General features: G+C 39.7%; 1 protein-coding gene and 1 long non-coding RNA gene across 2 annotated transcripts in view; both read left to right on the forward strand.

Moving 5' to 3' along the window:
* Positions 1–3002: 3002 nt before the first annotated feature.
* On the forward strand, positions 3003–8561 carry LOC136181282 (uncharacterized). Its single transcript, XR_010667637.1, has 3 exons — positions 3003–3601; positions 4874–5411; positions 6011–8561. It is a non-coding gene; the product is annotated as an uncharacterized lncRNA (long non-coding RNA).
* Positions 8562–10846: 2285 nt separating this feature from the next.
* LOC109983511 (inactive dipeptidyl peptidase 10-like) overlaps positions 10847–13655 on the forward strand; it is a 93092-nt gene continuing 90283 nt past the window's right edge. The window contains exon 1 of the mRNA XM_029277193.2: positions 10847–12230. Within this exon, the coding sequence (XP_029133026.2) occupies positions 12174–12230 (57 nt within the window). The 5' untranslated portion in view covers positions 10847–12173. The remainder of the gene's footprint in view (positions 12231–13655) is intronic.

Raw genomic sequence — 13655 nt, forward strand, 5'->3', positions numbered from 1 at the left:
AAATTCGACTGGACCGTTTAATTGGTTGAAAATGTTCTAAAGGCCCGTGAGTGCAGGATGAGTCATCAGACATTTGAAACGTTTTACAGGAAGATAAAATGCAGTACATTATTTTGAAAAAAAAAAAATACTCAGAAAATGTTTCATTGAAATCTATTAAACATTTAACACTGGAATGCTGGATTCACGAGGGCTTTCATTTCTCCAGATATCGAGAAAAACACAGAAATGAACTTGTTATCACAGGAAAACCAGCTTTGTTATCTTGAAAATAACGAGATGAGCAAGTCAAGATCTCTGGAAAACAAACAGGAATGTGCTCGTTATCGCAGGAAGACAGAGTAAACTAAAATGTATAGATATATGTCCCCTTAGGGCTTCCGTAGAAGGGTGAACAATAAAGTTTGTTATCTCTACTTCTTTGCGCTTTCTTTAATTGTTGCCTGAATTGATTGATTGATTGTTGACTACAGCCGGATGAGCCTATGAACTGTCTTTTCAGTTGGGAGAAAGAGTCCATAAATCAATCGTGCCTCCAGCTCCATGAATCTGCCATCCCTCTGTTAACTAACAGTTATTAATTTAAAACAGTCTTCAAACAATAAGAAGATAAAGGGAGGGCACGTTTATGTTGGGGCTGTTCATTATTGTGAACTTTTTTATGGCAAAGGCCTAAAAATGATGGATGAATGTTACTATTCTACCAATTAGGATGATCTTAAACAAAGACTCTTACTGCAGGAAATAACCGTCCCACTTATAAATCTCAAGCAGCCAACATCCAGGGGCAGTGACAGCTCTGTGAATCCATCAAAGAAGAAAAGTGCGCCACCACACTCTTCTCTTTTATCCTTCCTGAGAATGCACGCAGAGAAGAAAACACATCAGTTGGCGTGGTCGCTGCTAATGAAAGCATTGGACACAAATAACGCTGCCTGGCATGATGGGATTGGAGGCGGAGATTTATTTAATGATTGTCGAGCCGGCTGGCTCAAGTGCAACACATCAGACGGGAGTGTAAATATAATTTCCTCAGCTAGGGAGTGAATTTCAGAGAATAAAAAAAAAAAAAAAAGAGCTGACAGTTGCAGAACAAAAAATAAACATGCAGACTCTCTCAGGAGTAGATGAAAAGAGGCACGGCGATTGAAAGAGAATTGGAGGAGAGATGCTCTTCATTTTTTCCCCTTAAGCTGACTCAATGGAAGCAGGGACAGCACTTAAATCTGCTGGCAGACTGATGGACAGATTGTGACATCAGGAGGTCAGGTTTGGACTGACGCAGCAACCTTGTGCACCTCTTCCTCCACGGGAACTGTAAAGCTCTCGGCTGAATCAGCAGGGAATAATTCTGTCATGTAGATCAAAGAGGAATCGATCATCATACTGTAGAAAGAATGCACATGCTGCGTATGAATGAGGGCAGAAGGGCGGCCAGGAATAGATGAGACAGATTAAAAGGAATTTCTAAGTGGACAAAGTCAGAGCTGAGCAGTGATTTAGTCAACCTGCAGGATTGTGTTGCTATCTGAATACAAATTCAGGCGTGATTTAGTGTCTGAAAAATTATAAAATATAAAATTACAAAGGAGAAAAAAATCCATGTTCTGCAGATGAAACAAATATATTAATGTTCTGCAATCAAAGGAAACAAAAATAGAGTTTCCACAACAGACCAAAATTAGAACAGGTTTGGAATTAAAAGAACTATTGTTATATAACAAGAGGCACATTATCCGCAGGCCACAGATTATAAAAGAGTCGGACGGATTAGTACACTTTGCACCCATGTGGGCTGGGCAGTGTGGCAGGACTGAATGCACAGAGTCAGCTCATTGTTGGGATGAAGAACTTTTCTCACTTTTTTGTGTGAGTATCTGCCACAGCAGCAGATCTCTTTAAACAGATTTTGGTGTGACAGTAAAGTATGGAAGAGGATCAGCAGAGAGCAACATTGAGAAGAAGAGAAGTCAAGAAAAAGCCATCATTTATTGCTAAATGTGGGTGGAGAAAGGAAAACTGGAATTACCAAGTGGTGTCACATTTGACTCCTGCAGTGTGGATTGCAGATAGTTATCCATTTTCACAACCTAAGCTGAGGTCAGACGACTTCTTTTTGTTTGGTAGCATGCTCCATGTGTCAGATTAGGCCATCACAAAAAATAAACACAAAAAAACAGTTGTTTCCAGAGCTCAACAAACTATTCCTCAGTCTCAGAACACAGAACACACGTGGTAGAAGGCAGGAAAAACATCAGACATGTCAGACTGTGAGGCTTCCCAGATGTGGCCTTGATGTGTCGCTCACTGAGACCCTACACGGGACAAAACAATCGATTTTCCTGAAACCCTATGTCTGCAGGATGAGGCTACAATTGTGCTTACAACTTGTAATCTGATGTCGGCATTAATCTCACTCTGAACAAAAACACCAAGCTGTGGTCAAGACTCCTTATGCAATATTTGTTGTTTATCTTCAAGAGCATGCAAGACCCAATTCAGTAAGGTTCATTTTCAAAGGGAGCTGCTCTCTTTATGAGGGGGCGTATATATTTTTACTTTTATGCATTGGTTTGATTTCATATTATTTTGTTTGGAATTTTCTAACACGAACAAAGAGAAATGGACAAACAATTCATTAGACACAAGGAAAATTGTGTTTTGTGTTTATTAAGGTTCTACCAGATTTCTGTTGAAAAAAGACATTGTTTCCGATACCTGTTTCGTTACCATTGCAAAACAAAAATGTGGTCCTCTGCACCAGGTAATGGGTCATTTCTTGTTTTTGAATCCAAAAAAAAGCAGTCAAACTCATGCACACTGTCTTAAATGTACAAATACTGTTCAGCGGTTACCAAACAGATGCCAATGTGTTTATACAAATTCAAATCTCTCTCTTTGTCTTGTGTAAGATTTTGATGAAAAATACAACAAAAGATCTGAAGGTTGTTTTTCAAGCTTCTGTACTCTTCAGTACGATCAATCATTAAAATAATGGGGATCATATCATTTTAACACACATGGTATCAAAAAGTATTAAAGTATTAAGCATTTAGAAAACCTTTATTTTAACAAACAATGATTAGTATAGTGCAAAATACATGTTTAAACACTGGATGACTCTATATTCATATTTAAAAAAAGATTGCAGAGAACTTAGCTTAAAAAATGTAATTTCCTGTTTTATTTTGTAGTAGTCACTTCTCCTCTCACTTCACACACTGTACTTCCTGGCTTTGTGTGTTTCCCTCCTTTGTGATCTTCGGCCCTGTTTGGTTTCACCTGTGCCTTATGAGCTTCACCTTCCCAGAATATTTCAGCTCCATGTTTCTGCCCCTCTGTGACACTTTGTCTTCACACTGAGCAGTCCAGCCTTCCCCGGTGTTTAGCCCTCGTGTTCTTTTACCTTTTATCTTTTCTCCTGGAGTTTTCCTGTTTTTTTGGACCTTTGGTTTTATGCCTGCTGTTTGGATTTGTTTGCCTGTTTTTCACTGCTTCTTCTTTCAAGCCGTGCAGTGTTTTCTTCTTTACATCCATACTGGGAAAGGATTAAAGTGTGAGACTGAAGCACATGATGAGAAGCTGGCCTGCATTATACTCTGTAAGCTTTGTGTTGTTTTTTTTTCCTTTTTAAGAATCAAAGTGTTTGAGCTGTACGTGCTCCACAGACTTCTGGGCCCTCTCCCTGTGCTCATACTTTCCCCCCTCTTCTTGTTCTATTGTTAACTACCTGCATGTTTGCACCTGTTGTGATTCAAAAGGGAGTAGTGTAAGTACACAGAGGGTTTAGGAGTAAAAATCACAAGACCATTTCATGGCATTAATGCTGTGGTCGGCAGCTTTGGTAGAACTAGCACAAATAATCAAGGCTGTGAATTATGCAACAGTAGAAATGTCAAAGTTACTCCCTGTGGAAGAGTCCACAGAGAGTTTAAGAGAGAGGAGCTCAGCTTTATGCTAACACATCACATGGTATCAGATATCAATATGTTTCCCTGAAATGTGTCTGCAAAGGAAACAAATCAGAAGGTTGAATGAAAAAGTGAAAGTCTGTTTGAGAAAATGTAAAGGAGGACTTGGTTAACAAAGATTCTCTGGTCTTTAGTGAAACCCAGGTATGAGATTCAACCTGTTTGTGTTTTGCCAATGGTAGCACGCTAGCTGATGTTAGCCTTAAGGCTGTATGATGTTTACTGATGCCTGGAAACACTGTCAGTGGCTCCTTTCCCTTCTCATTGGCTGCATTCACACTGCACGCCTGAAAGGTAGAGTCAGCAGCATCTTTCATTGAAGCTTGTTTTCATGCATGTTTTTCATGCAAGCCCCCTCTTCCTCCCGGGCTGTCAGCGAGTGTTGTCAAAGCGTCATGCATTCAGGCCTGGCTGTTCAGACTGAGGTCAAAAGATCCAACCTGTATCCAGTTTTTAGGACTGAATTCAGAAACAAATGTACCTCTAGGCCAAATATCGACCTGAGGGCCCAGTAGTCCCCCTGATTGTTAAAGGGATAGATCGGATATAAACATGAAACTATAGTGAATCAAAGTTTGAAATGTATCACCCTTTAGCTGTTCTCTGAGTTTATTCATTTCGGGAGAAGTGAGTGGACAAACTTATTTTATACCTAAAATAACTTCAGGTGCTTGAGTTGTTTTTCCTTATTTCTCAGTAAATTTGATTTATTGCCGGCTGTCAGGCTGTATAAATGATTTCTTACAGTTCTGACAAAACAAGCCACTAAAATAAATTGCCTGACCCAGCTTTTTTTTTTTAACAACTTCATCCTATTAAGTCAGGCTAGTTTCATGCTTCTGGTATTGTGCTTGTTGACCACCGACTGAAAATGAGCCAACATTAGACTCGTTGTTTGGCAGGTGGGCGAGGGAACCAGGTGTCCAGAGCTGCAGGGAACGCACTGAAGACTGCTGCTGGTTGGATGGAGGATTGACAGGTGAGTGAATTGGCAGACACATCAGGGGACAAAACGATGCAAAAATAAAGTGTGACCTATGGAGTGTTTTTTTGCACCATAAAAAAAAAGGTGGTTATTATCCTCAGTGTTAATCTTCACTTGACAAAAAAGTTGAATACTTGTGAGCATTAGCATCCTCATTAAATCTGTTCAGATCAGTTTTGTCTTATAAGATGTTCAAGTTAAAATCATAGACTGTAAATATTACTGGATGAACCCTGACCCGTCTGTGAAAATGAGTCCAATCGACGGCCGCATCCATATTGGATTTGCAGTCTCAACCTAACTTCGGATCAACCTAGCAACAGCAGTAAGGCGGGACCGGCGGGACTTAGCCCCGCCCATTCAGCTCGACGTTAGCAGTCCACTTGACAACATAGCTAACAGCTAGGCTGCTATCATCAACTATTCCTGCTCGTCCTGAGAAAACTCTACAAACAGTAAGTTAACATTTAACTTTTCTACAACACAGTTAAAACGAATTATATTCAACACAAATATTTAATTAAAGTCTTAAAACTACACTTTGTTAAATATACAATCATGGTTAGTTATTTGTCAGAGAAGTTAGACTTTATCAGTGTTAGCAGAGAAATACATTAACAAAGTTTTATCCATAAACTGTAAATATGAGACATCCAGAAGAAATCAGTATTACAAAGCATACAGTTCATGTTACTGTTCTGACAAAAAGAGGAATGTCTGTGTCTTATATTTACTGATGTCAACAGCGATGAGGTGAACATGACAATTGAAAAATAATTATTTAGTATTTATTATAAGACATTTGTTTTCTATTGAACCCCGTGAAGTCATGGAGTCTGTGGACAGTGTCAGCTTCACACCAAAAACTTTAAGTATTAGAAAAAATAGTATTTAAGACTGGCATCTATTATGATGAGTTGCAGCTACCTTGTTCAATATTATTCCTGCAGATGTGGCTCATAACAAAAAAACACCCTGAGATGTCACATGTAGTTAACTGTACATTTTGTCTTGTCTGAGGCATTAATTAAACACCTTTGTATTTCTCCTATAGACACAGTGTGGATTATTGGTGACTGGTCCATCGAGGTGCCCAGAGAGCTGCAGAGACAGAGGAAGAAACCTGAGCTTCAACAACATCTGCATTTGTTGGTTCTTCTGGGGTGGACTTCGGTTGCTTCTCTTCAACAGCTCGCTGCGAGGGAGGTCTCCCCCGGACGGCCTGAGTGATGACACCCACAGACTGAGAGCTGAGACGGGTTTTAAGCCTTTTGACAAATCGTTACACCGCGCCCACCTGTCAAGCTGGTCAGCTACATGCCTTATTGTGAATAACTCTTATCCTTCATCAAAACATTCACCCCCCCCGTACAGTGTGTGTCCATCGAGACATGAGCTAATCACACCTATTTGTTTGTTTTGTACCAAGTTGTAAACATGTTCATCTCTGCTGTAAAAACAGACTTTTTTTAATGTTGTTTTTCAGATCAAATAAATATTTCTATATAAATGCACTCCTTTATGTCTACTTATGTGAATACATTTCAGATTAATGCTCAACTCAATAGCTTAGGGAAGGAAGTCTACTTTTATACAACTTCTTATTCTTTTGATAAATACTAATGTAGTTCATTTCTGAAAGTGGGATGGAACAGAGTCATTGCAAAAATGTGCCCTTAAAGACAGCCCCATTCTTAGATCAAGATACATGGAGAGTAAATAAGATCAATAACTTGTGAATAAAAACACAGTTAAAAATTATTTAGAAATGTAGTCTTCCCTGATCAATATCACATAATATCAACTTCTCCCATCTAAACTGGACAAAGGGTTTTAAAATGGGAAGAAAATAGTTTGATTGCGAGTTGTTTGGAGGAGATCTAGTTTTATTTGAACAGCTGAAGCATGAATACAGTCTTCCAAGGTGCAAACCCTCCTCCTCCTCCTGAAGCCTGTGGAGCTCCTTCATGTACTGCTGTCCTATCTGCTGGCCATCTTCTCTCAGCAGAACTTCAACTGTTGAAAAGTCATTCAGAAGAAGCTCGAGCATGTGACATGGATCCAGGAGAACATGGACTTTTAGTGAGGGGTCTTCAGGATGGCAAAGAAAGAGAGAAAATATCAGTTATTCATTAAATCATTTTTTTGTTCTCATCTATTTTTCTGTATTCATCTGTGTGTAAGAGCACATTTATAAATTCAACAGTGTACTACCCAGACAACAAAGGTCCAGTATTCAGGTAATCAACATCAATTCAAAGTTAAGAAGATAAACCTTATTGTAATCATGCTGTTTTCAGCTCTCTCACTCACACAATGATATTCCACATCAAATTGTCTCAGATTTTGTGTGAGGAAAAATTCAGCAATTTATTGTGGATAGTACTTCATCTTAACATGAAACAAATATAACCTGAATTATTTAAATCATTAACAGGTCCCAACTCTCTGTGCTTTAGTACAGAACATACAGTAACTCATTTATTATTAACATGAGCTCAGTACATGGCTGTATTCTTCAAACTATTTCTTATACTTTATATCTATGTGCTTTATATCTTATTTTCATTCCACATGTTATTTATATTTTATATTTCTACAGCTATATTCTGTGTATGAGTTCAGTGAAAATTAATATGGTTATTAATATAGTTCTTAATGGTTACAGATGCTCTTACAAAGTGAAGTTTTTTTTATTTGTTAACAGTTTGCTCAAATCTTAAGACACTACATCAACCATGTAACGTTAATGTCATCCTCTATAACCTACACAGCACATTAGGTTCAGTTCAGTTTATGTTACTGACGGATAATTACTACACAAAGTTTGTTTTTTAATGTCCACATTTACGTGGAGTATAACATTCATCATAACGTCAGATAACCACCGAGGTGAACCTTTAGCTTCTAACATCACACAAACTCACTATTTTCAACAACAACATCTTAACAACAAACATTTCTAAACCATTGACCGTAAATAATGTAAATAATGAGCTACACAGTTAGCCGACTGGTTTACAAGCTAACGCTAAACAAGCTAGGTCCGTAAATATAAACACGAGTAAGCAGTAAATATAACACTACTATATCACTTACCGAAAAAAACTGAAGTATCAACTTGTTGGATGGTCTGTTAACCGCACAGCGAGCCATGTATGTTGTCAGATATGTGTTAAACAAACTCTCCAAACGAAGTAAGAAAGAGGAGAAATCAGACGGATCAAGCTGTTAGCCTCTTGACCTGCTGACCTGACAGACAGATGCAGCGCGCAGAGCTGTCAATCAAATCTGACACAACCAAATATGGGCATAGTCGTTTTCCTTAATAGAATAAAATCCGATGAGTTATAAAAAAATTCACCCCCCCCACAGTGTGAGGAGAAGGGGCCGTCAACTTCTCAGATATATCTCGTTTTTTGAACCAGGCTGTAAACATGTTGATTCCTGTGGTAAAAACGGGCTTTTTTGGCTGTGGGCTTATGGCACTTCCGGCGCTTCTGCAGCCAGCCTCAAGCGGAACCTCGAGGAACTGCAGTTTTTTGTACTTCCGCATAGGCTTCATTTTTCGAGACCGGAGGTTGCCCCTTGGTTAAAATCCTATCCTGCAGGCTTCCTTTGCTCTTTATTTTCTGATGTAACAGAGTTCATGTTTGATGTTCTTTGGTTGGTTTGTTGGCTAAAGGGGGCTCTCTCTCACCCCTTGCAGAGTGCAGGTCAAGTGTTGTGTATGAATGTTTGTATCTAAACCTTATGTAGGTAAAAGTCACAGTTGTGCAGCGTGTCTTTTGAAAACATTTGGAGGTCATGAGGGCTTTCTGAACTTTGAAATGGTCAAATGTCAGCGTGATATATTCCTTAGCTGCCCTGCCTAAATGTTACCCTGTTTACAGTCTCCTGGCAGCCTGATGCCGTGGTAGTTTTTTGTAAAACAGACAACAGGAGAGTGACTTTTCTAGGTCTTGCTTGCAAGTGGACACACAGACAAGGCACAAGAAGTGCTCTGGAGGAATGTGCACTGTATCTGTTTTGACTCTGCCTCCCAAATCTTATTCAAAAGCCTGTAAGTCAGATTTCACCCTTTCTCTGGCATGTTTCCTTCAGTTCAGTGGTCTAAAATATTACTCCTCAGTATGTTATTCCATTACACGTTTTGCTGAACACTTTTACATTGTGTGTTTAATTCATAAACTTTAAATAAACATGGATGGAGTCTAAATGACCTCATTCATTGGTTCCTGAAGGGCTGTTCAGAAGCTCCTCCATGGTGGTTGCCATATTGGAAAAGCTGACTCTTATCAAATTCCTAACAACAGGCAGTGAGCTGGAGCTGAGGCGGGCCTTATGTCTTGTGTCAAACTGCAACAACCACTTAGAGTCAGATCGTTCACGCCCTTAATTGCGTTTGATTCATATCCTTTATGAAATCAAAACTAGTGAGTGATTTAAAAAAAACAAAAAAAAAACAGCCCCTGTACAATGTGTGCCGATAGCATTAACCAAAGAAAGACCAGGCTGTTTATTTCTGCTGTCAAAACTGACATTTTGACATGAGTGTGTATACGACTTTTGGAGGCAGCCTCCAGTGGACACTCAAGGAACTGCAGTTTTTTGCACTTCCACATTGGCTTCAGTTTTTAGCACCAGAGGTTGCAGCTTGGTTACATTTACTTATTTAGTACTAGCCATACATTTTGAAGATCTTTTAATATTTTATGAACCCAGTTATATTTCTGTGGCTAAATACACATTTTCTAAACACCCGTCACACCAGCTCAGCCATGATCTGTGTTGTTGTGCGGACGTGCACTTCCTGGTGACATTTCCTTGTCAGACAGTGACACATTTCCACATCACACCTCAACCTTTGATGCATCAAAAGGTCGGTATCCGCTCTCTAAAACTGGGTACATGCTTTCAAGTGTCGGCAAGCGGTAGCCTTCAAAGTGCTGTGATAAGATAACAGAAGAAGAGGCCTTTACTTATTCATGTTGAGATTCTCGATGCAGCGTGGTCAAACTCTTGACTGCGTGCTGTTACTGCTGACAGTGACTATATCATCGCCGAGTAACAGATCAGAACAGATATATCCTGCATGACACACGTTTACTCTCTCTTTCAAACTGCAGGAGTCAGTGTAGGATCTCATCCAGTCATGTTTCAAGCTCAACATCTCTAAAGGTCACTGCAGTCGTAGATGGCCTGCTGGTGAATGTAATTTGTCTCTAATAGCAACATGGATTCAATTACTGACAGCAAACCTCGTTGTGAAAACATACGGCGGAGTTTTCTTTTTTCATGTAGCCATAGCACCAGACTGGCTTAAGTAATAAGGTGAGAATAAAACAAAGACCTTTTCAATAAATGCCACCTGCAAGGTTAACTCATCTGAGCATGAAACAACCAGGAAATTGCTTCTGACCTCTTAAGATGGAGCAGCTGTCAGAGCAGTTCAAAAACCTTACAAGAACAGATCTGACCATTGGTTATAGATTTTGGATTTCCTCTAAAAATGCTCATTAGGGTCATATGCTAGCATAATGGAAATGTACTAAACCGTCTAATTTCCAGAATAACTGTATTTGACATGATGTATAACATGAGCACTAGGGGAACCTGTGGCTGAGCGTTGCGGAGAAAAGATCATCTCTTTATTCTATAAAATAACAACAAAAAGGGTGGGTGGGACATGAGCTGGCTCCCAGCGCTCAAGTCATCGTTTGTTTATGACCGACCATCACTTACCGGTACTTGTACGTTTGTTCACCACCTCTCTTTTAACATCCCTGTTTCAACTCTGATTCTCACATACTAATAGTTGCTATTCTGTCTTCTGAAGGTGAAGAGTTGAGTGTGTTGAGATCAGAGATCCTGGATACAAAATAGAACGGGAGTAGTATCAATCAAAAACAATCACCTGAAGGTTAAAGCAAATGAATTGTAATTTATTGAAACCAAAAAAAAGTACAGGCAAATGTTGAGGACAATGCTTCCCCAGTTTAAAAAAAAGTCAAAAAGTCAACCGCTACAATCTCCCGTTCTGGTTAGCACTCAATGACTGTATCAGGGGAGATTTCAGGCACTATGTCAGCAGCAATATCTGGACATAAACACAGACCACGACTTTGGCGATGCTCTGAGACATTCACCTCTCACCTAAGAGCGATCCAAATCTATCTCCTATTTTTGTAAGCATACATTTACTGAAGACTCATCACAATCATTTCATACAATACCCTGAAATATTGTGATGCACTAAATTTCGACCTATATGGGATGAGCAATTCTGAAACAAAAAGAAATAAATAGAAGAATAAATAATTTTTTACTGCATCAACACTAAAACGCCAAATCTCCATAAATGCAGAGAGAGCTTTAATGTTGAGAGGAATGTTTCATCTGGATTATTGAGGAACAAGATCATCAGTTCATCTTCTTGCTATATTAATATGAATCAACTGTCCCTCTGTTACAAGTTAAGAAATGTGTTTTAAACTTTATATACTTCTAACTTTCTGCCCAATAATAACAATTTATTCAAATAATACATTTCCTCATAAAACCTTGAATTGAAAAAAAGAAGAAGAGTGAAAACAAACAGGGGAGTCCTAAAGCGAGTGGAAGTGCACGAGCTGTGTCCATGCAGGATCTGAAAAACACATGACGCCAGTACATGCAGAGAGCTGCTGTCATTTCATCATGTTACGCAATCCGTCCTCGTAAAATGAAAGCTTGTATCTCGGTTTTAAAAGCCTGTATTTGGGGTTTTGAAAGCATGATAATTCCTGCGCCCACAACTGTCGAGCAATGATGTAGGATTAATGAGCGCATCACATTTGATGGATCATAAGCCTGCATGTTTTTGCAGCCAGATTGTTCATATCTGCCCGGTTATCTCTGTCAGTGAGGGCTAACTTGGCCGCAGCGTTGCCGTCGGCTGAATGAACAGCCCGCTCGCTCTCACAGCTGGCGCACCAGCAGAGCACAGCCTTTACGCACACGGCATCATTGGCTGAGAGCCCACGCGTGTCAGAGGGAAGACTGCGAACCAGTAAACCGCGTTAAACGAAGCAGTAAACTAGTTGAAGAGGCTCCCGTGTGTCTGCACTCGTTCTTTGTGATCACTCTCATTCTGCAGTTTATCGATCCGCGGACTGATTGGCTTTTTTCTTTTCTTTTTTCTTTCCCCGGACCGGAGCTGTCCACGGTGCTGAAACATGAACCAAAGCGCGGGAGCGGTGCAGCACACACGGCGGTACTCCAGTGATGTGAAGGTAGGTGCTTCTAACTCGTGATCCAACGTGGCATGCGTGGAGCTGTGTGTGTTTGATAGAAACCCTTTTTGTGGAGTCTCTGTTTGCGTCCCAGTGTGAGCGTAAAGTTGGCTGCTTCGATAAGTTTACAGGAAGAAAAGTAACCCACGTGTCTGAAGTTCACGGAGTCGTTTAAATTACACGAAAACAGTGTGTGAACAGAGTCAGAGCGTCTGATCTGTTGTTGCGTTCCTTTAGCGCAAGAGACAGTGTTTCAGAAATGATTTAACGGACTGCAGGACAAACGGTGTTCCCGTTTGAGGACGCGCGCTCTCTCTCTCTCTCTCTCTCTCTCTCTCCAGAGCATCCACTTGACTAAATGATTTATGGGACTTTGGATACCACCGACAAATATGGAGGGGCAAAAATTAACATTTCATATCAAACCTAGATATTGACTGCATGTATTAAGTCACAAGGGGAATCCGTGGTGTTGCTGGACTTACGATGTGTTTTATACTAAAGACAGCAGTGTGTTAAAGTGAGAGTGATAAATGGGTCATGTCAGTTGTCTTTACTCTTTATCAGACTTGAGTGAAATGTATTGAAGCACGACTCTGTGTACCTGCTGAATCAGGTGCATCTAAGAAGAGCCTGACCGATGTGGATATACTGATGCCAATGTCCGGTGAGAAATTGACTGATACTGCTAATGAAGATTATTATATATATATATATATATTTTGCTGATATGACAATGCTGAAAGACTGTGCAATATACTGTCAACCAATTCTTGCGCAGATCACTGTAAGGTCAGCTGTGATGCTCTGTGAATGTGCAGCAGACAGTGATGACATAATTAACTATGGAGTCTTTTTTGACTAATCATGGGATTTTTTTTTTTTAAATTACAAAATCATCAAGTGATAGACAAACAGATATATTGGCCTGTGTCAGCAAAAAATAGATATCAATGAGGATCTCCTTCTCAGTTGATGAAATGGATCGGGTTAGGGCTTCATTGTGTTGGGAGAAAAAACTGATATTGCAATATTTGTATATATGAAAATTACAGAAAATCTCACCAGATAAAAGCAGTCTGCTTTTTATGTACATGTTACTGTAGATCCACATGATACTTAACTGTACGCTGTATGATTACTTAATAAAGTGAAGTTAATTTACAAGTATAAAAGAGTGCATATAAGCTTTAACCAGAGGTGCTATTTGTCAACAGGCAAGGCAGGCAACTGCTTGGGCCGCCTAAGGGATCTAACAAAAGCAACAGCCCAAGATGTGCAATGTTTCATTGACAGTAGGAAACCTCCCTAGGGGCACCATCTGACTGCCTTCCCTCCCTTTGCCTTGCTAAGCGTTGCATGCTTTATAGCTGTGAAAACCGAAGTTTGTCAATGAAAGTCAACAAAGGAAAATTAAGAGGAGTC

This window comes from Labrus bergylta, chromosome 13 (assembly GCF_963930695.1).
Source record: "Labrus bergylta chromosome 13, fLabBer1.1, whole genome shotgun sequence".
NCBI classification, from domain to species: Eukaryota; Metazoa; Chordata; class Actinopteri; order Labriformes; family Labridae; genus Labrus; species Labrus bergylta.